The sequence below is a fragment of the Diceros bicornis genome, chromosome 23, assembly GCF_020826845.1.
Source record: "Diceros bicornis minor isolate mBicDic1 chromosome 23, mDicBic1.mat.cur, whole genome shotgun sequence".
Taxonomy (NCBI): domain Eukaryota; kingdom Metazoa; phylum Chordata; class Mammalia; order Perissodactyla; family Rhinocerotidae; genus Diceros; species Diceros bicornis.
Genome location: NC_080762.1, coordinates 56,900,549 through 56,922,380, shown reverse-complemented (window position 1 = coordinate 56,922,380; position 21,832 = coordinate 56,900,549). Strand labels below are relative to the sequence as shown.

Sequence of the window (21,832 nt, the reverse complement as noted above, 5' to 3'; positions counted from 1 at the left end):
CATGCTTTAATTACCATGTAAACTGAAATCTTGTTTAAGAATTTAAAATCATTCCTAGAGTAGTCAAATTCATAGAGACAGAAAGTACAGTGGTGGTTTCCAGGGGCTGGGAGGAGGGGATGAGGAGCTGTTTAACGGGTACAGAGTTTTCGTTGAGAAAAACAAAAAAGTCTGGAGATGGATGGTGGTGATGGGAAACACAACAATGTGAATATACTTAACGCCACAGAACTGTACACCATTTTAAAATGGTTAAAATGGTAAATTTTATGTTATGTATATTTTGCCACAATTTAAAAAAAAATGAATTTAAAGTCAATCATAGCCAATCTTTATATGAGTACTCACGAAGGAGCAATATCCAGATGGTTGATGCTAAATCCAGAAGAGCAAAAGCCTCCCAGTGCCGTTGATATGGTCAGGAATGCGACAGCCAAAGAATAGTCACAACCGATAAACCCTGCAGCTACCAGGAACAGCGCAGGGCCAGCCATTCCTGGAGTTGAGGAGTCACGGAAGAAAAAGAAGCCCCGGCATCAGCATTGGTGGGCTCTACCTTAACAGAGTATAAATCTGAGACTTAATATCACTGCCACCTACCGTAAAAACACTGTACTGCCTAGAAGTCTCTAAATTTAAATTATGCAGTTTCATGAAAAAAAAAAAAACTCCCGGAAAACATATAGGCATAATGCAACAAATATAAAAGTAAAAGGAAAATTTCATTAAGCAATGTTCTTAAATCTACAGGTGAATAGGACTCAGCTAGACGTTAGAGAGTGAGCAAGAAGAGAAAAACATGGTTCTCGAGAGAAGCAACAGTTGATATAGAATGTGATTTAAAATCCATATCGGGGCCGGCCCGGTGGTGTAGTGGTCAAGTTAGCCCACTCTACTTTGGCGGCCCAGGGTCCACAGGTTCTAATCCCAGGCGTGGACTGAGGCACCGCTCATCAAGCCATGCTATGGCGGCATCCCACATACAAAATAGAGGAGGATGGGCACAGATGTTAGCTCAGGGACAATCTTCCTCAGAAAAAAGAGGAGGACTGGCAACAGATATTAGCTCAGGGCCAATCTTCCTCACCAAAAAAAAAAAAAAAAGTCCATATAACCAAAGAAGATACAGTAAATAATAAACTCTGTTGGAAAAAGTTAGAAAAATGCTCCATCTAGGATTTAAACAACTGACGACAATAAGCATAGTTTATTACAGGCAGTTAGGCATGAAATATAGGTAACAGGAGGGACTTAACGAGTGGGCTGCCCTTTTTTCTCTGTGTCGACAGCAGTGGGATCCAAGAACTCTGTGATGATGGAAATAGTACTGCAACTGAGGAACTTATTTTTAAAAAGTTCAATAGCCACATATGGCTAGTGGCTACCATACTAGACAGAGCAGGTCAACAGGAAGCCAAAAAAGAGAAAATTGAATTGAGTCTAAAGATATTTACTTCACTTGCAGGTGTGGAAACATTTCTTGTTTGAAGTAAGTAAGCAATGGAACAGGACAGCCTTCCAGCAGCAGGTGCTCAGAAGGTATCTGCAGAATTATCCTGAATAGGGTCCTTTTACAATGTAATTCCTGAAGTCCAGCCATCAGCGACTTCCAGGGTCTCTACTTACATAAGATCTTTCAAAAAATTGAATAATTGTCCTAGATAGTTTTAAAATTTATCTTTCTGAAAGCAGAATCTGAAACACATAATTATTTAAGGTTCCTTTGAGTTCTTTGACTTACAGCTCCTCATTTGATATAATGATGTTAGTAAATATTTTTGGATTGAGATTTCACTTAGGAAAGGGATGGACGTTTAAATAATATTTAAATAAAACTAAAATATTTAAATTAAATAATATTTTATTTTCACTGCAAACTTAGAGCTGAAAACAAAATTATTTTTAAACTTTGGGGATGATATTCAGGAAAGCAACCCATTTTTTTATACTTAGAAGACTATGGTGGAGATAAAAGGATATTATCTTAATCCTCAAAACGCATGGTTCAAAAAGAATCTTGAACCATGCACTTCATGCATTAAAATTAAAACATACTGTTTTGATATGTGAACAACATAAATGACTAATATTATCATTTTTATTTTGCCTTGCACTATAAACATAGTAAATAATCATAAACCAAACAAAACTCGATTCACTTCACTTACCTATAAGGCTAAAAACTCTTCGAACACATATAGTTGAAAAATTCCATTTTGCCCTTAAATTGTCAGCAGCTTGACCAGACAGGATCATACATAACCAACAGCCAAAATAAGGCACTGCAGATAAAAATCCATTCTGGACGGAAGAAGATGATACAGGATTAATTCTGGTGGGAGGAAGAACCAAAACAACAGACACGCACATCCACCACCACTGGAAAACAAAGGAAATACACAGCAATATACAGCTAATGTTTACATAGTCCAGTCTGCTCAAGGTAATCTTGAATGTTACTTTGGGACTTTGGCTGCGGTTTCAGTGAGAGAAGACAAGTCTTCCTATTAGCCTATGGATTCTCCCCAATGAACAGTTTTTGTCTTCAATTTTCACTTATTTATCTTAAAAATATTTTTATTATAAAATAAAATATAGATACAGAAAGCCACATCAATCAAATGTATAGCTTAAGAAGCTATTCTAAAGTGAACACCACCTAGGCCAGGTGCCTGGTGCACATGCTCGGAGCAGAGGACAAAGGCAGTGAGGTGACAGACAGACCTCTATTTTTTCCCTCTTCTCTTCCTTTAAGTTGTCACCTAAACAAAATGAAAACATCAGGAGATATGAAACAAAATTTATCATGGAAATGTGTTATTTGCTTTGTAGAAAATGGTTTGACAGTTAGCTTTTTAGGAAATTCTGCAAAATCAAGAACACATACTTGGAAAAAAAAAAAGAGAGAAATTTCTTTTTTCTACTCATTTTTCCCCAGCATAAACCTGAGCTGCCAAGACTAAATGGCCTAAGTCTGAAAAAACAAATGTTGTTACAGTCTGAGAGAGACGGGTACACCTGTGAGTGTTTTACAAACACACAAAAATGGTAGGAAGATATTTTATCAGTGATATTTAAATCTGGTAATAATTCCATCTGTATCATTAATGGTACAGAGCAGAAAAATTTAATACTTTAAATTTAAGTGTGCTTAAGAAAAGATTTAAATTTTTTTTTTTTTAATAATTTTATTTATTTATTTTTTCCCCCAAAGCCCCAGCAGATAGTTGTAGGTCATAGCTACACATCCTTCTAGTTGCTGTATGTGGGACGCAGCCTCAGCATGGCCGGAGAAGCGGTGCGTCAGTGCACGCCCGGGATCCAAACCCGGGCCGCCAGCAGCGGAGCGGGCGTACTTAACCGCTAAGCCACGGGGCCGGCCCAAGATTTACTTTTTCCATCACAGTTTGTAGTCCTCTATATTCAGATGCTGTATGCTTCCAGTTCTACTTCTGTAGCTGACGATTTTTCTTTCTGGTATTAAGCTCAGTAATTTGCTCTTTGAATTTTATTCCATTTAGACTTCTGCATAGTGGGATCACATGTATCATTATCTGTGGCAGAATCCTACACATAAATAAACTGTAGCAAAGAGAGAAGTAAATTTTCTGATCTTGGTCCTGTTCCCCAGTGGGATAAGACGTAATTCATCAGAGTTACCGAATTCTTCCACTCTAAGTTCCAACGTTTGAAATTCTCTTCACAACCTAAAACTACTGAAATCTTCAACATCTAGACACCCATGGGCATCTTCCACACTTCTTATGCTTTCTGTTCAACGATATGATTCCTTGTATTCATTTATTTAAAAAATTGATTACAAAATATTAAGATCCAAAATAGGCAACAGATATTTCCCCAACCCTCACTGAGCTGTAAGAAATAGGGATACCAGAATTGTAAAAAACTAGGAAAAAAGAAAAGTGAGGATAACTAATGAAACTAAACTTATATGAAAAAGCAAGCTTATAACGAAGGATCAGAGCCTTAAAACTGTAAATTAACGAAATTATAATTTAAAGTACAATGCTTCTCAAAGCAAGCTTTATCTTGAACAAAGGCCATTTCATGAATGTAACATATTGATCTTCAAGAAAAAAATCCAATTTAAAAAGAGGCTTCTACACAACTAGAGGATTATTTTCAAACTCTATTCACATTTCTTCTAATTTTGATTCAGAAAGACGCCTTTTTTGTATAAAAATGCAAAATAAAAGATTCCAGTTTTATAGTCTCTCATTATAGAATTTAAAAAAAACAATCAATGAAAAATAGATGAGGGCAATTAACACAACACTAATGACCAGCCAGCTATTGGTATTTCATTTTTTCCATAGTTCTCCCAGGAAAATCTCAAATAGAGACATCAATGGAATGACCTTTAAGTTTGCATGCAATTCATCGCTACAGTAGTACAGCCCAGCCAGGTGCCATTAACAGAGAGCTTGGGAAACAAGGTTCTCATGACAAAGCCATCCCACGCCATTGCCAAACCCTCATTTCAACCTAACTTCTGTCAGTGCAGTTCACAGACATACTTCAGTATCACTGATCTCGGTTTTCAAAAGCAGCCAGAGGAGTTCTTCACAGCTTAGCTGTGAAGTTTAAGGTTTGGTCCATGTGGCCAATGTTTTCAGTATGCTTTGAGATAAGTGACTGAGATCAACTTGAACGCTGTTTAACGCTGCGAGTCCATGTAGCTAGCTAATGCAGTTGTGCAGCCAGCCTTGCTGTCTTCACGTGCAGCACCCGGGCTGCTTCTCCACCTCTAGGGCTACCCTTCACTTGTGGCTGAGGAACATCCCACTGTAGGACAGACCACATTCTCTTGATCCATTCATGAGACATTTAGGTTGTTTCCACTTTTTGGTTATTATGAGTAATGATGTTGTAAACACTCGTGTACATATTTTTGTGTGGACATATGTTTTCAGTTCTCCAGGGTACAGACCTAGGAATGAAATTGCTGGGTCATAAGATAACTTTATGTTTAACTTTTGGAGGAATTGCCAAACCGTTTTCCACAGCAGCTTTACATTCCTACCATCAATGTATGAGGGTTCCATTTCCTCTACATCCTTACCAGCTCTTGGTATTTTCTGGTTTTTTGGATTCTAACAGGTGTGAAGTGGTATCTCATTGTGGTTTTGATTTGCATTTCCCTAATGACTAATGATTTTGAGCATCTTTACATGGGCTTATTGGCCGTTTGTATATCTTCTTTGGAGAAATGTCTATTCAAATCTTTTGCCCAGCATAAATTGGGTTGTCTTTTTATTATTGAGTTGTACGAATTCTCTTTTTTTGTGAGGAAGCTCAGCCCTGAGCTAACATCCATGCCAATCCTCCTCTTTTTGCTGAGGAAGACCAGCTCTGAGCTAACATCTATTGCCAATCCTCCTCCTTTTTTTTTTTCCCCCCAAAGCCCCAGTAGATAGTTGTACGTCATAGTTGCACGTCCTTCTAGTTGCTGTATGTGTGACGCGGCCTCAGCATGGCGGCAGAAGTGGTGCCTCGGTGAGCGCCCGGGATCCGAACCCGGGCCGCCAGTAGCGGAGCGAGAGCACTTAACCGCTAAGCCACGGGGCCGGCCCCGAATTCTTTATATATTCTAGATACCAGACCCTTATCAGACATATGATTTGCAAATATTTTCTCCCATTCAGTGGGTTTTTATTATTGATTGTATCCTTTGAGGCACAAAAGTTTTTAATTGTGATGAAGTCCAATTTATCTATTTTTTTTCCTTGGTCACTCGTGCTTTTGGTGTTATACGTAGGAAACTGTTGCCTAGTCCAAGGTCACAAAGATGTACACTTTCTAAGAGTTTTACTTCTTACATTTAGGTCTTTGATCTACCCTTCATTTTGAAGACAAACATACCACCAATTTTCCCTACAAACTGCCTCTTTCTCTTTACGCTCTTCCTCAATCTCTTGAAAGACAAAATCTGTCAACGTAGAGATAACAGGATGAGTTATCTGATGAGTTCAACACGAACTGGCAGTTTCAGAACGGCCCTTCTCGCACAGCTTTGCAAGTGCCTAAATAATATTAGCTGCAGAGCAACCTCCCCACAAGAACCCGCGAATCCCACTCTCCTCCCAGTGGTCAGCAGAGCCCCCACCAGCCCTTTTACAGGGGATACTGGTACTACTTGCATTTGTCATCTGAAATCCTGGCATGTTACTACAGACTAGCAAGACCTTTATGGTTAAAGGGGATCCCAGCCAAAAGGTACCTTGAATTAAGAGTTAACTCACACTGAGAAAAGAAGGAACTGTGAGGCCAAAAGGAGAAGTCTCTAGAATTTAGTTTATCAGAGTAAAATGGAAGACACAAAACAACTGACCTTCAATATAGATAAAAACAAATTCTGGGGCCAGACCGGTGGCGTAGTGGTTAAGTTCACGCGCTCTGCTTCGGGGTTCGCTGGTTCAGATCCTGGGCACAGACCTGCTCACTGCTCATCAAGCCATGTTTAGGCGGCGTCCCACATAGAGCAACTAGAAGGATGTATAACTATGACATGCAACTATCTATTGGGACTTTGGGGAGAAAAAAGGAAAAAAGGAGGAAGATTGGCAACCGATGTTAGCTTAGGGCCAATCTTCCTCAAAAAAACAAAACAAAACAAATTCTGTGTGCAGTTTAAAATGTACACTCTCTATAAGAAGCAGATGATTACTTTTTCTTACCTCTTGAATATTAAACCTTAGGATCTCCTTCATATATGTAGGCAATAACGTCAATAAAGTATAAAAAGTCCAGTTATAAGAAAAATGTGCAACCACAATAGCCCAAAGTGGCAGTGATTTTAGCATGGGTATCCATGGCACTGACTTCTGTGAAGAAAGCTGGAAAAAACAAGCACAATTAGGATAAGCTACAGCTATGTTTAGATCTGTGCCTTATCAGCTGAAATTTTGTCTAGAACACGTTATCAGCCACGATTAGCAAATTCCCGACTTTTAAACCAAGTCTTTTGAAATATTAAACATCAATAGAGAGTCCATGACTCAGATTAGAAGAAAAAACAGAAATGTAATCTTAGAGCTATAATGTCAACCCTAAACACTCCTTATGAATGTCAGCAGTCACCTAAAGTACTAATTTCCCCATCTATAAAAAAGGGAGTAGTTTCATAATCAAATTCAGAGGTTGACATAAGTGCAAAGAGATTGGAACTCCTACCAGAATTCATATTTCATTATCTAATATTTATTCAATTACAATGATTTATAAGAACTGTGCAACAGAAGGTTTTTTTATGCAGCTATCTGGAGTAATGGTCTTCAAAGTAGGGTATGAGCACCCCAGGGGGTGCAAGATGATCCATGGAGGTGTGGAATGACAGAATTCTATCTATACTCACTTTCATTCTAAAAAAGAAATTAGGCTTTATTAATATTTAATAAATAGGTTGTCCCTGGAGTATGCCAGACAATCACATGTCGTACGATCTCCCCAATCCAAAGGGCTTAACAGCATCTGCACTTGTTGGGTGCCTTCAGTGTACTGCAGCATATTACAGTTTATACCTGCCTTTTTAAATGGAATTATGGATTTTATTAGCCAGTTTTAATTAAAACAAATTTACAAAATCAACAGCATCTTCAAAAGATTCTTACAGAGAGAGTCAATAGAAGAGAATTCTAATAACGTAAGCATCTATGAACACTGAGAAAATAGCAGAGCTGATACTTCCTCACATGAGGCCTTTGTCAGCTACCTCACCAAGCAAAACCATGGCAGGCTCACCAAACACAGCACGTTCAAACACCGCTCTGATTAAACATCACTATTACTAATTTTCAAGTGATAAAAAGTTTTTTCCTATTAAAATGTAAAACTTATGTATATATTGTTTATTTCATCTTATTCACCCTTTAAAAGTCTATTTTTACGTATGTTTTATAATGTACATAAGTACAGTAGTACATGTAGATAACCATGAATAAATACACATATATTCAGATTGTTAGCCTTCACCTTTTTATTGACGCATGATTAAGAAAGCCACTGGTCTAGGGCATCAGATTATTACATTTCCTGTATACCGAGGCTCTGCGGTTTCTTCTCAAAAGCTAGAGCAATCTATGTTTCTGCCTCCAGGGTTCATCAGTATCAACCTTCTTGTGGCCTTTTTCCTAGAGACTTTTTATTTGACTTGGTAGATATGCTCCTGTGTTTTCCACTATGTATCAAAGACGTAGAGGATATGGGGGGAGAGACGGCAAGGGAACATTTATTCTTATACAGCAGTGGTTCTCAAATCCAGTTATGCTTCAGAATCACCTTTGACACTTCAAAATTACAGATGGCTGTGCTCTACCCCATCCTACTGAATCGAAAACAAAAACAAAACCTCTGAGTGCAGGGCCAGGGTGTATATTTTAAAAGTCTTCACTGGTGATTCTATCGAGCAATGGTTCCCAACCTTTGTTACACATTAGAATCACCTGGGGAGCTTAAAAAACCCTTAGGCCAAGATGTCACCCCAGACCAATTAAGTCAGGTTAGGGGTGGGTGGGAGGTAGGTGGCAGTTTCTAAAGATCCCCAGGTGATTTCGATGTGCAGCAAAATTCAGGACCCATTGCTACAGAGATTAAAGAAATCTGCAACCTCCTCCTCCACCTCCCTTGCTTGAAAAGCTCAGGGCAAAGTGGAAGGAAAAGACCAGTCTAGAGATTTTAGAATTTAAAGGAATTTGGAACATAGCTCTTTTTATATGGCTTTGAAACCCACAAAGGAAGTGAAATCACACTTTTGTGCTGAAAGGTACGAGCTTAAATCTATCTGATCTCTGAATAATGTATCCTCCCTCCTGGAAATATAAACTTTAACCTGAAATATGTAATAATTTTAAGATTCCTGCTATATGTATTTACACTCATTGACAATCATGTTTCAGAAGAATGTATGGCTCTGAATAATAGCTTTTGTGGCTTTTCACCAGTATTTAGACATAATCTTGTTTGTACAAATGAAGCAAATTTAGCCAAACTGGCATATTTTCACAGCCTATAAATAGCAACTGAATTTTTGATAATCTGATGTTTCTGGAAAATCACCCAACCAAGAGCAGCTATATGAGCAGAGTGACATCAGCAAGATGGACGAATAAGGTGTCCCCTGCTCGTGTACCCCCCACCCCCAACAACAACTTGGCATCCATCCACAGACAAAAGTTTTGTGGGGCTGTGGGACCCAGCACCATACGCCAAGGGACCTAGGAGGAGTCTTAGACACCTGTGCACTGGGAAGAAGACACAGAGACCTCGGTCCTGGCTGCGAACCCTGAAGTGGCTGTGAATCAGCTCCAGCCCCTCTTGGCCGAGGTCTGGGAGCCCTTGGAGAACAATGTCTTAGCACCCAGCCACGGAAAAGGAAATATTACCATTTTCGACAACATGGATGGATGAGGGCATTATGCTAAGTGAAATAAATCAGACAGAGAAAGACAAACACTGTATGATATAACTTACATGTGGAATAAAAAAAATGGAACTCATAGAAACAGAGTAGAATGGTGGTTGCCAGGGGCTGAGGGGGTGGGGCGGGGAATGGGGAGATGTTGGTCAAAGGGTAGAAACTTTAGTTATAAGAGGAATAAGTTCTGGGGACCTAATGTGCAGCATAGTGACTATAGTTAACAACACTGTACTATGCACTTGAAAGTTGCTAAAGAGAGTAGATCTTAAATGTTGTCACCACAAAAAAGAAACAGTAATTATGTGAGGTGATGGAGGTGTCAGCTAACCCTGTTGTGGTAATCATTTTGTAATATCTAAGAGTATCAAATCATTACATTATACACTTTAAACTGACACAATGTTATGCGTCAATTATATCTTAACAGCTAGGGGATAAAGAAACCAGCTGTATGTCCCACACGTAAGCCTGACATGTGGCAGGCTCTCAATAGCCAGTTATTGCAGGAATACAAGGCCCACAGAGTTAGAGGTTTGGGAAGACGAGTATGATATGCACATGTTACAGCTTAGTGTTCATCTGTAAACTGGGTATACAACAACAGTTTTCTTTCCTCCCAATAAGAATTGTGAGATCAGTTTATAGTATTTCCATATTATAAGTTATATTTCAGGGGTGAAATATCTTCATTTATAAAAACATTCAAGTTAAAGATGAATTTTTAAATGTTACTAAGAGAAACTATCCAAGTATCCAGCAGACATTAAAAAAATCTGTTCAGGTTGTAAGGTAGCGCTGTCCTATAGAACTTTCTAAGATGATGGAAATGTGCTCTATCTGCATCGCCCAATACGGTAGCCAGCAGCCACATGTGGCTCTTAGCCTGTGCAATACGGCTATTGTGCCAGAGGAACTGAATTTTTAATTAAATTAAAATTTAATAGCCACATGGGCTGGTGGCTACCACAATGGACAACACAGGCTCAAGGTAAGACCCTAATAAAGTGCAAACAGCTTGTTTTTGATATTCTAGATCTAGAAATGATTCTCTTGCTATTGTTTCTAAAACATTACTGTCAAAGATGATTTGTCCATCACCAACGTCACACACACTTCATGGCTTCATTATACCTAAATGTTGGCAAACACATTATGCAAGTTCTTATCAGAGCTCTACACTCTTCTTAAATGCCACTGCTGATAAAGGAAAATACACTGGGAAGGTAATTTTTAAACTGCTCAGATCATTTGCCCAGCCAACATTTGACAGCAAATTTTCTTTAGATATTTGATGATAGAATTTCTGAAGGAACAATCAATGAGGTCTGGAATCTTATACAGAGAATGTATCATTAAATTTGTAATAATAGCTCAATCAGCTTTTTTTCATAAAAGTTGAAACAGAAAAGGACAAACCACAAAAAATTATTTGTTGTCAGATGTGTGAAATCTTCTAGAATATAGGGAGGGTAAGCTCATTCAACAAATATTTGACTATCTTCTATGTGCAACTTCACAAAAAATGTTTTCCTGTCATATGCAAGTAACAGCAAATTGATTTAGGAAAAGTTGCACGCAATAAACCTTCGTAATTTATGGCAACTAAATATTCAAACCAAGGTCCCCATTTGCTTCATAATGTTGCAAAATTGTCTACTTTCTAAAAGGTATAAAGGAGAAGGAAACAGTTATAAAATATGCTGTGTTAAAGAATTAAGTAAAGAAAAGGAAAAACCAATACCAGCTCTCTTAGCTGAGCAAGCCTCAGCAGGTGAAGCAGTGGTGTCTTCCAGTTGATGAGAAAACGGTCTCCAGCACAGAGCTGGGGCTGATGGGCTGAGAGCGCTCACTTGACAGGGCAGCCCAGCCACGCTGGCCACGGGCCGGCCCTCCGAGTTTACCTGCAGAGTGCCCTGAAGATTGTATTTCTCTTTTGTAACAATTTCTGAATCAGAATTAGAACTCGGTATGCTGTCATAAATGTAAAATCTACTTACTATAAGAATGAAATCACATTTCTGCCTCTAAGGGTTGACTTTTTCTTGGCTGGATAACGGAGAAAGTGTTCTAACTGGAGCCCCTGCTTGTCTGGCTGTGATTTTCCCTCCACGAAACTGTCGGCATAAGCTTTCTACAACTCAAACCTCCTTCTGTCCCCTCAGGTTCACAGACAATTGATGGCGTCCCAGTGCTTGAAGGATGAGGTCTAAGCTCCTCAGCGCGGCCGGGACCCCCGTGACCTGACTTGTGCCCCGCTGCGTCCCCTGCGCCCTCTGCCCCGTCTGAGGGTCATGTCAGCCGTTGCTCACTGCTCACTCCCTGGCCGACGCCACTCTCCCGCGGGCCTCTGCTCACCCCGCATCCTTGGCTGAAACGCCTGCTCTCGCTCACTCCCCCGGTGTGGCTGGTTAACTCGAATTCCCTTTCAAGACTGTTCCGAACTCCCTTTCAAGACTGTTCCGATGAAAGCAGCCCCTGGCCATTATCACCTGAGCTGGCCTGCTCCTAGCAGCTGGGCCGTGCTGTCCTCCCTCTAAGCGTGAACAAAGCCACTCTGCCAGCAGGATGAGCAAGCCAGAAACTAATCCACTCCACAGCCACGTCTGAGCACAGACGGAAACAAGAGCGCCGTTCACCACAAAAAGGGGCAGACATCTCCTCTCCCTGCTGCTCCTTTACCTATTAGAGCTTTAGCTCCACCTTCGGGTTAAGACACTCAATCATAAAATTGCTACTGCTTTCTGACAGCACCAATTCCAGAGCAAAACATGGGTTCTTTACAGCTTCCTCAATTCTAAACTCGAACCAGCTCCTCTCAACTCTCACCGAGATGCCCTGTGGTCCTCAGGGTGTGCCTTCTCCCGCACTGCAACACACCAGGAACCCCAACTTTGTTCAACCATGGTATGTTCCTGATGGTCTTTGGTGAGAGGGCATCGACACCAGAGAGCTTTCCTATCTGTCCCCAGGCTGGCCGAGGACCCTGCCTTCTCTGTTTCCAGGTGTACTGGGTATCTTATAGCACGGCATTATGCAGCCTCTGCTATACTGAAGTTCTGTTCATCCATGTCTGTCTCCCTCTGGAGATGACGGGTCCCGCAAGAACCATGTCTTGTTCGTTTTCTTTCTCTTATTAATTTTTAAGTCCTCAGTACCTAACAAAGAACCTAGGACATAGGAAGTTCTCAAAAAATGTTTAAAGAATGAATGAAGTACAGCAGATGCTGCACATTTCTTGGATCCAAGATTTAAAGGTGGAGCTTCAGGTAACACATCATTATTTTATGACATCTTCAACTACATCATCATCTGGTTAAAGAATGCAGTCTGAGGTTCCATGAAACCTAATCCTACTAACTCCTCTTGCTTCTGAAGATTCCATTTTCTGAAGTACATGGAAAAACAAATTAACCTTAGGTTTGGATAATGGACAGATTTAGACACATATCAAGGTAGACAAAGATTTTTAAAAAATCTAAACAAACTAAAAGGTTTCATAAGTCCATAAAAATAATGATAAAAATGCAGTATTGGAAGAAGCAAGCTGCTGACCATCAACGCTGAGAAAATGAGACAAAACATATCAAGTTTTATGTGGCAAGACCTGTTTACAATGCATTAAATTCTTTTTACCTGTTCCTAAGGGGGAAAAAGTGGGTGACTCATTTGAGTAACATCACAGAGGACACTAAGATCTCAAAGTAACTTTCTTTATTGCATGATTGATCTCTTCTAAGTTTCTGCCAACCTTCAGCAAAGACCGAGAGATGCCATATTTCTTCAAGTTTAGCAGCTTATAGATATTTGTAGCAAAACTGAAAAACTTAAAAAGAAATGTGACTGAGTAAATATTTAATTACTGCTTGATTATAATATATATAAAAATTGAAGGGCCAGCCCCAATGGCCTAGCGGTTAAGTCCAGCACACTCCACTTGGGCAGCCCGGGTTTTGTTCCCAGGCACAGACCTATACCACTTGTCTGCCAGTGGCCATGCTATGGTGGTGGCTCACATACACAAACAGAAAGATTGGCAGTGGATGTTAGCTCAGGGAGAATCTTCCTCAGCAAAAAAGAAAAAAAAAATAAAAATATCAATAATAGTAACTTAATGGGCAAAAAGAGTTTTACATGAAATATTTTGTTCTTAAACTAATAAACTATGAAGCCATTAATAATGCTAAGAAAAAAATGTATATATTTTAATTTTTCCTAATGTTTTCATGTTCCTCTTTTATTCCTCCCAAAAGACAAATATTTTCTTTCCATGGCTTGAGAATTTACCATATTAAATTATGACAGACTTTTTTTTCTGACTTGCTATGGTGCTTGATTAAGTGATAAAAATATGGCTTTAATAAGATATAAATTTTTTTTTAAAGATCTACTCTAGAGGAACAAACAGGTATCTATATTATATTATTATATATGATGATAAACGTGCTGTCCTCCTTATTAAATTACACTCATTTAAAATACAGATAAAAACACACTAGTTAGCTTTCTAATAACTAACATTTAGAATGTAACTATAAGATTCCTTTCATAAATGACACATTTTATTTTCTAAATTAAGAAGACAAACTTAAGACTCACTTGATAATCAGTCATTACTCTAGAAGGTTTAAAATGACTTAGAAAAGTAATTTTTCATAGATTTAATCTAGAAAGAACTGAAATTTCTCAGACAAAACAAACCAATACTTTGTACATTTATTTCATTTGCCTGCTCTACTTTGCCTAGAGCATGCACAATAGAAATATATATAAAAAAATCAGTATCTTAATTCTGAAGAAAAAAAGGTTCTGAAATTATTTTTTAAATGTGCCAAAGTCCATACCTGATTTCTTAATGATGAAAGAATGTATTCCTTTTCATAGTGGGAGATTCTCTTGTGGGTTTCTGGTGTATCACTAACTAATGAGATCCATAAAATAAACCAAATGATTCCAACTATACCTTAAAATAGAAAATAATTAAATATAATTAAAATACACCAACAGCAAGTTTTACATGTCTTGAAAAAATTATGTAACTATAAACTCAATGTAAAATTGGTTTCAGCTTAGTTTTCATTTCAAGTTCCTCTCCTAATTCTTTAATAGGATAATTGCTATCTGTATTGTTTCCTATTAATTTTGAAGAGAACAACTTTTAACCACAAGACTCTGCCTATCAGGGTCTACCACACAAATCTTTTAAAAAATAAATTTCCACACTCTATTATTTCCATGGGTATCTGTTTTTGTTTATTGATTTGTTTTTTGTTTCAATTGCAGATATATTTCCTGCATGAAATGTCTATGCGGCAATCTAATTTATTAAAAATGTGTATCATCCTGCTAATAAAATTGAGAAATGAAAGGCCCTGGGACTAAATACAAAGAAAAAAAGGTTAAAACTACCAAGTGAGAGCACCTTACTTTGCTGAGAAGAAATATTTTCAAAATATACATTTTTATAATATCCAACATAGTAATTTTTGACAGTAAGTGTAGCATTTAAGTCTCATTTAAGCAGTTTCTATTGAGAAATATTCCAAAATTAACATGAGGTATAACTCAGCTAGATCATTTTAACCATTTAAACTTGAAAAACAAGTTATCAGTATGCGTTTTAGAGCTTCGTGGTTTAGGAGATGGTTATTTCAGTGAGTTGAAATATATATTTTTAACCAATTATTCCTTCTATTACATTATGGGTTTGTTACATTATAATTTAGGTTAAATTTTTGAATAAACTTACCAAAAAGGTAGAAGACATAAGTCCAATTCATATACAAGCAAATTATTCCAGACAGAGGAAGAGAAATTACTGTCCCAAGCTGTGCTCCTACAACAACAACAAAGACTTTGTAAACTTTGGAGAGAGATGAACAAACAGGGGACAGGTCTCCTGCTTAAAGAAGAGGGTAACAGATACTGGAGAAAAGAAAGAATGATTCAGATCCTACAGGAGTTGAATCAATCACATGTAAATATAAACAATCCATTTTCTTAAAGGATTATTAGAAAACACAATATGTAAAACGTATACATTAATATGTAGTTACCTCAGTGACAACTACGTAGCTATTGATAAATTAGAAGGGATTAATCAGTACAAGACTTCTTATATAATATGAGTTAGTAAATGCCACAATACTAGTAAATGTGTTAGAAATCAGGGGTTTGGGGAAAGGTTTACAGATGGTCTCTAAGGCTGATAAACAAAACCCACTGCAGCATACTTGATGAAATAAGAATGACGCTTTCAATAATACAATTTGTCCAAAATAGATTACAAACAATTGTTTCAGATAAATGAATAATAAAATTTGTTTTAACCACCAAACACAAGACATCTTAGTAGGTACAGTGGATGCTAAAATAATCAGACATTGTTTCTAGTCACAAGTTTTAGTTTTATATAGGAAATAAATATAGAAAAATAATTATTACATATTAAGTGTCACAGAGCAATATGGAAGTTCAAATACGGGACAGATTACCTCTGACTTCCAAATGTCAGGAAAAGATGTAAGAAGTGGCAACAGACTTTGAAAAGATGGGTAAGATTTGGTCTCATAGAAACAAGGTAAGAAAGAAGATACAGAGGCAGATGTAGCAGGATGAGCAAAGCAGTGCAAGTAGGAAAGCAGAGGGTGGGTTTGGGAACTTCACTTGGGTGAAGGAAAGGAACAGAAGATAAAGCCTAGAAAAATAGGTTGGATAGTTACTGCACATCTACTCCACGTCAGGCACTGTGTGCCACGGACTAGGCTAGCTGAAATGAAGCGGTGAAGACTGTTAAGAATCTTGACCCCTAGTTCAAGCTTAGACTTTATTCAACAGGTAAAGGGGAAACAGAGATAGTACCTGTTCTTGAACTTCTCAATTTCTCACATCAATCTCTGCATAGCTGCAAGAATCACCTTCTTAAAACGTAAACTGGATCACGTCTCTCTCTTGATTAAAACCTCTGATGTTTCCCCATTGTATTTTGGAAAAAAAAAACCGACTACATTCCTTCCTGTGACCTGTAAGGCCTGATATAATCTGGCTCTTGTCTATTTCTCTAACCTCAGCTTCTGCCATTATCCCCTTTATTCATTATGTTCTGGCCACCCACAGTGGTTTTTCATTTCTTTCAACCGTTATGTTTTTCCTGCCCAAGAGCTCTTCTTGTACACGCTATTCTGATTGGCTGGAATGCTCTTTTCCTGCTCTTCACATGACTGGTTCATTCTTATCCTTAAAGTCACCACAGAGAGGCCTTTCCCAACCACTGTATTTAAAAGCAGTCAGGGCCGGCCCCGTGGCTTAGCGGTTAAGTGCGCGCGCTCCGCTACTGGCTGCCCGGGTTTGGATTCCGGGCGTGCACCGATTCACCACTTCTCTGGCCATGCTGAGGCCGCGTCCCACATACAGCAACTAGAAGGATATGCAACTATGACATAACTATGACATACAACTATCTACTGGGGCTTTGGGGGGAAAAAAAAGGAGGAGGATTGGCAATAGATGTTAGCTCAGAGCCGGTCTTCCTCAGCAAAAAAAAAAGAAAAAAAAAAAAGAGGAGGATTAGCATGGATGTTAGCTCAGGGCTGATCTTCCTCACAAAAATAAAAAAATAAATAAAAGCAGTCAGATCAAAAAGTTTTCACTCAGTGTGTGATCCGGTAAAACTATAAATTCACATATAAAGCTCATGCTCTCTCACCCATAGATCAAAATGACAGCAAATAAATGCATAGAAAAAAGATGTACGAAAAGAGGGGTTGTGAGTCATGATATACTCACTAGACAATCGAATTAGAGACTGCAATTTAAGGACAAAAGTGTTCAATTTTCCAGCTATTGGACTTTAAAAGAAACCCAGCATTCTCTATACCAATATCTGAAAATGCAACATGTTTTGAAATAAATGATGATGGATGGAGAAAACGACATTAGTCAATTAAGCCACATTGCGATATGTCATTGAGCCAAAGAGAAAAATTAATAATAAAGTTATACCCCTCAAACCTTATTTTCCCCGAGGAGGCATCTGACATCGCATGCTCTGGCGTGCAAACACTTTTTCCCCGAGGTTGATATACACATAACAAGTTGTAGAAAACACTCTTATAAGAACAGTTGACTCACCTGCATATGAAATGCTAAGAAGCTTGCTTCTCTCAAGAGGCGGAGCCCAGGAAGACCACATGGCATGCATAGCTGGAAACGTGACACCCTGAGGAGGGGAGAAAATATTTCTGATGAAATACAAGGTAGTTTTGTTAACGTTTTAAACTCAGTTGAGTAGGGTGTTGCAAGAGAAACTTCTGGATAAAAATCAAACTAGAATCAGGTTCCATGAAGCGAGACGTCTTTACACTATTGAGTGAAAATGCCTTATAATGAAGTACTTTCAAAATCTGAACAAAGATTTGTGGATTTTGTCAATGGGTTTGTGAGCTGCAAGGTAAGGGTTACAATAAATCTAAAAGAACGTATCGAATGATGACTCTTTTCAAGGTTAATTTTACTCATTCACTTTATTAATGGCCTGAATGAAGTGGGAGGGTTATCAATACATAGCTTTTAAAAATACTGAGCTAATACTTTCAGAAGCCAGTCCTGGTGGTCTAGTGGTTACGATTTGGGGCTCTCACTCCCGCAGCCTGGGTTTGTTCTTGTTCCAGTCAGGGAACCACGATGCCCGTCTGTCAGTTGTCATACTGTGGTGGCTGTGTGTGGCTGTGGTGCTGAAAGCTCTGCCACTGGTATTTCAAATGCCAGCAGGGTCACCCAGGTGGACAGGTTTCAGCGGAGCTTCTGGACTAAGACAGACTAGGAAGAAGGACATGGCCACTCACTTCCAAAAAAACTGGCCATGAGAACCCTGTGAATAGCAGTGGAACATCATCTTATACAGCACCAGAAGGTGAGAGGGTGGCACAAAAAGACAGGGCAGGGTTTCCCCCCTGCTGTACACAGTGTCAGTAGGTGTCAAAATGCACTTGACAAGGCTAACAACAACAATACTTCGGGATACTGGAATAAAATTCAAATTGACCTCCATCAACAGGAAAAATGGTCCTACCAAAAAAAGGATGAATTCAACTGAGAGTTTATAGTCTTTTTTTTTTGTTTTTTTCTGGTGATAACTAGCTTAGTAAATGCTAACTACTTATATGGAGAGGCAATGGAACAGTGGAGGCAAGGAGGCTCAAAGAGACTTGCAAGAGGAGCAGAGGCTGCAGGAGAGTGGGAAGGAATAGGTTTTGGCAGATTCAAAGCAGAGATTCACAGCTCTCCTTGGCCACTTACTAACTGTGTAGCCTCAGACAGATTAGTTAACTTCCTTGAACTTCAGTTTCTTTATCTGTAAAACAGAGAGAATACTCTCTATCTTGCATGATTGTTGTAAAGATAAATGATAGAGAGTGCTATTATAAATTGAGAGAAGAATAAATGCTTCAATACTTTTGTACTTTCTGCTAATTCCTTCAAAAACAAAAAAAGAAAAAAGAAATACGAATGGAAGGCAAAAATGATTTAGGCAGCATTGCAAATCGATACGAATCTGTGTCATGGAGCATCCACAGGATGAGTCTTTATAGAATAATGCTTAAGATGTTTGGAAATGTCCACAGAGATCATGTAGTTTAGGGACAATGTAGGTATATTTATGGTGAATCAGATGCTAGGGATGCAAGATGCTGACCTAAGTTCACAGATGAGGCAATGTACATGTGATACATATTGGAGGAATCGAGAAACACAAAAGAACCTAAGAATAAACACAACTTAAATCCTATACAGAGGGCCGGCCCCGTGGCTTAGCGGTTAAGTGTGCACGCTCTGCTACTGGCGGCCTGGGTTCGGATCCTGGGCGCGCACCGACGCACGGCTTCTCTGGCCATGCTGAGGCTGCGTCCCACATACAGCAACTAGAAGGATGTGCAGCTGTGACATACAACTATCTGCTGTGGCTTTGGGGAAAAAAAAGGAGGAGGATTGGCAATAGATGTTAGCTCAGAGCCGGTCTTCCTCAGCAAAAAGAGGAGGATTAGCACGGCCGTTAACTCAGGGCTGATCTTCCTCACACACACACACAAAAAATCCTATATAGAAATAAAATGGTCACTTGAGATAGCAGTAGTAATATAATCAATATATTATAATGCAAAATTAGTAGCATAAACAGACAGGAAGCTAAAACATGGGAACACATTCAGCAAGGAGATTCAATATCTGGACCAGAGAAAATATACTACAATTAAGTATATTTTACTTAGGTGAGCCGAAGAGGAAGCTGGTGATAGAGGGGTTTTTTTATCTTGTAGTCAAGAAGGGTTTATTTAGTACACCTCTATTCAATAAGGACAAAATAAAAACATTCACGAGTGATCAAAGCTTAAATTTAAACAGCACTTAGCAATTTCCAAAGTATTCTAGCAATCATTATCACATCTGAGCTGTGACTGAGGAGGGGGTAGGTATTTTAGTCCCAATTTTAAAATTGATGAAACTGAGGTTTAGAGATTAGAACTTCCCTAAGGTTTCACCATTAGAGACAGTGGAGTTATTAATCAAACTCTGATTTTATGAATCCATTCAGTGTTTTTCCAACACAGCATGAGACACTGCTACCTAAAATAACCTTCCTGCTATTACCAAACTCAGAAGCCACTGTCTTTCTCAGGTTAAAGAAATGTTAAGAGAGAGCAAAATAAACCTAAACCTCAGTTTCATGGGTAGAAGTTCAAAGTTAGAAATGAAAAGAGATCATTATTTAAATATGGAGGTACATATGATGAAATGCAGAATAGAAGTGGAAAGGAAAAGAAAGATAAGGAATTAAAAAATTTTTAAATAATAAAAATCTTAGAAAGAGAGAGGGAAAAAGAGATAAAAATTAATAAAAACAATTCTAAAAGCAGCAGAGAGGCCAGAAGAATCCTAGAACTAAAGAAAGATAGTTAGAGAAAATGATAAATTATTCGTCTCTAGGACCAGAAAAAAGAACAAATGATAAAGAAGTTCTATGAATAACAACAAATTTAAAAGTAAAGCAAGGCAATCTGACAATCTATTGTGTAGATGTGTTTAGATCTGAGCAATCAATGATAGAGCAGAGATAAACTGTGGCAGAAGTTCTAGAGGTGAGGATGGTCTCTCACTATTTTACCAGTGGTTTATTTATTTTTTATATATATATACACATACACACATATTTTTTTTGTGAGATCAGCCCTGTGCTAACATCTGCCAATCCTCCTCTTTTTTTTTGCTGAGGAAGACTGGCCTGGGCTAACATCCATGCCTATCTTCCTCCACTTTATACGGGACACCGCCACAGCATGGCTTGCCAAGCAGTGTGTTGGTGCGCGCGCGAGATCCGAACTGGCGAACCCTGGGCCTCCGCAGCAGAGCGCGCGCACTTAACCGCTTGTGCCACCCAGCCGGCCCCTTACCAGTGGTTTATTTTCTTATCTCCCAGAGGAGGAGAGAGTAGGGAAAGCTGTGAAGTGTCTCCTGGAACATGTTTTCTCTAGTCTTCAGGTAAAGCCTCCAATTTGGGGGCGCTCTCCCTAGAGACCTCACTGAGCATAAACAAAACCTACTCAGGTTATTTTCTAGTTAATCATTTTTCTAACTAAAAAATAAATCCCTGTTATCTTCCAATGTCAATTTTTGGTTCATATTCATACCAAAGAAGGATATCTTTAAGAAGACAAGAAAATGATATAGGGTAAGAAAAAGAGAAGGAAAACATTACCTCTCCAAGCCCTTCTAGTGCTCTGAGGACAATGAGAGCTCCAACTCCAAAATCGGCAGCCAAGGGTGTGAACAGCGTGAAGACAGCGGTGCCAAGGATCCCAAAACCTAGCAGCAGTTTTCCCCCGACTTTGCGAGCAATATATCCTCCGGGAATCTGTGTGATGATGTAGCCATAAAAAAAAGAACCGAGAATCCATCCCTGGGTCTCTGCATCCCACTGGTACCTTTTACCCTATAAAGAGGAGGAGGAAAAAACCCACTTTTTAAGACTTTGACTAAATAGCTCCTTTCTCTTATTGGCATGTAAGTACATCTAAATGTAATTCTGAACCACTGTTTTAGACTGAAGAACATGCAAACTTTCTAGTAGGTAGGTAAGTCACCACGATACAGACACACAGTTTCTTTCTTTTTTTAATTAATTAATTAAAATTTAATTAATTAATTATTTAGTTAGTGTGTGTGTTGTGTGTGTGTGTGTGTGAGAGGAAGATTAGCCCTGAGCTAACATCCATGCCAATCCTCCTCTTTTTGCTGAGGAAGACTGGCCCTGGGCTAACATCTGTGCCCATCTTCCTCTACTTTATATGGGACGCCGCCACAGCATGGCCTGACAAGTGGTGTGTCAGTGCACACCCGGGATCC

The 21,832-nt window shown here is 38.8% G+C and overlaps 1 protein-coding gene across 5 annotated transcripts in view; it reads right to left on the bottom strand.

Moving 5' to 3' along the window:
- SLC17A5 (solute carrier family 17 member 5) overlaps positions 1-21,832 on the bottom strand; it is a 55,867-nt gene that overhangs the window by 22,455 nt on the left and 11,580 nt on the right. For 4 of the 5 annotated variants that reach the window (XM_058566772.1, XM_058566774.1, XM_058566771.1 and 1 more), the window contains 7 exons: positions 21,186-21,419; positions 17,564-17,651; positions 15,183-15,269; positions 14,278-14,396; positions 6,699-6,857; positions 2,169-2,301; positions 349-496 (listed from right to left, as the gene is read on the bottom strand). In XM_058566772.1, the coding sequence (XP_058422755.1) occupies positions 349-496; positions 2,169-2,301; positions 6,699-6,857; positions 14,278-14,396; positions 15,183-15,269; positions 17,564-17,651; positions 21,186-21,419 (968 nt within the window). The remainder of the gene's footprint in view (positions 1-348; positions 497-2,168; positions 2,302-6,698; positions 6,858-14,277; positions 14,397-15,182; positions 15,270-17,563; positions 17,652-21,185; positions 21,420-21,832) is intronic. The other variant, XM_058566773.1, reaches the window with a different exon arrangement.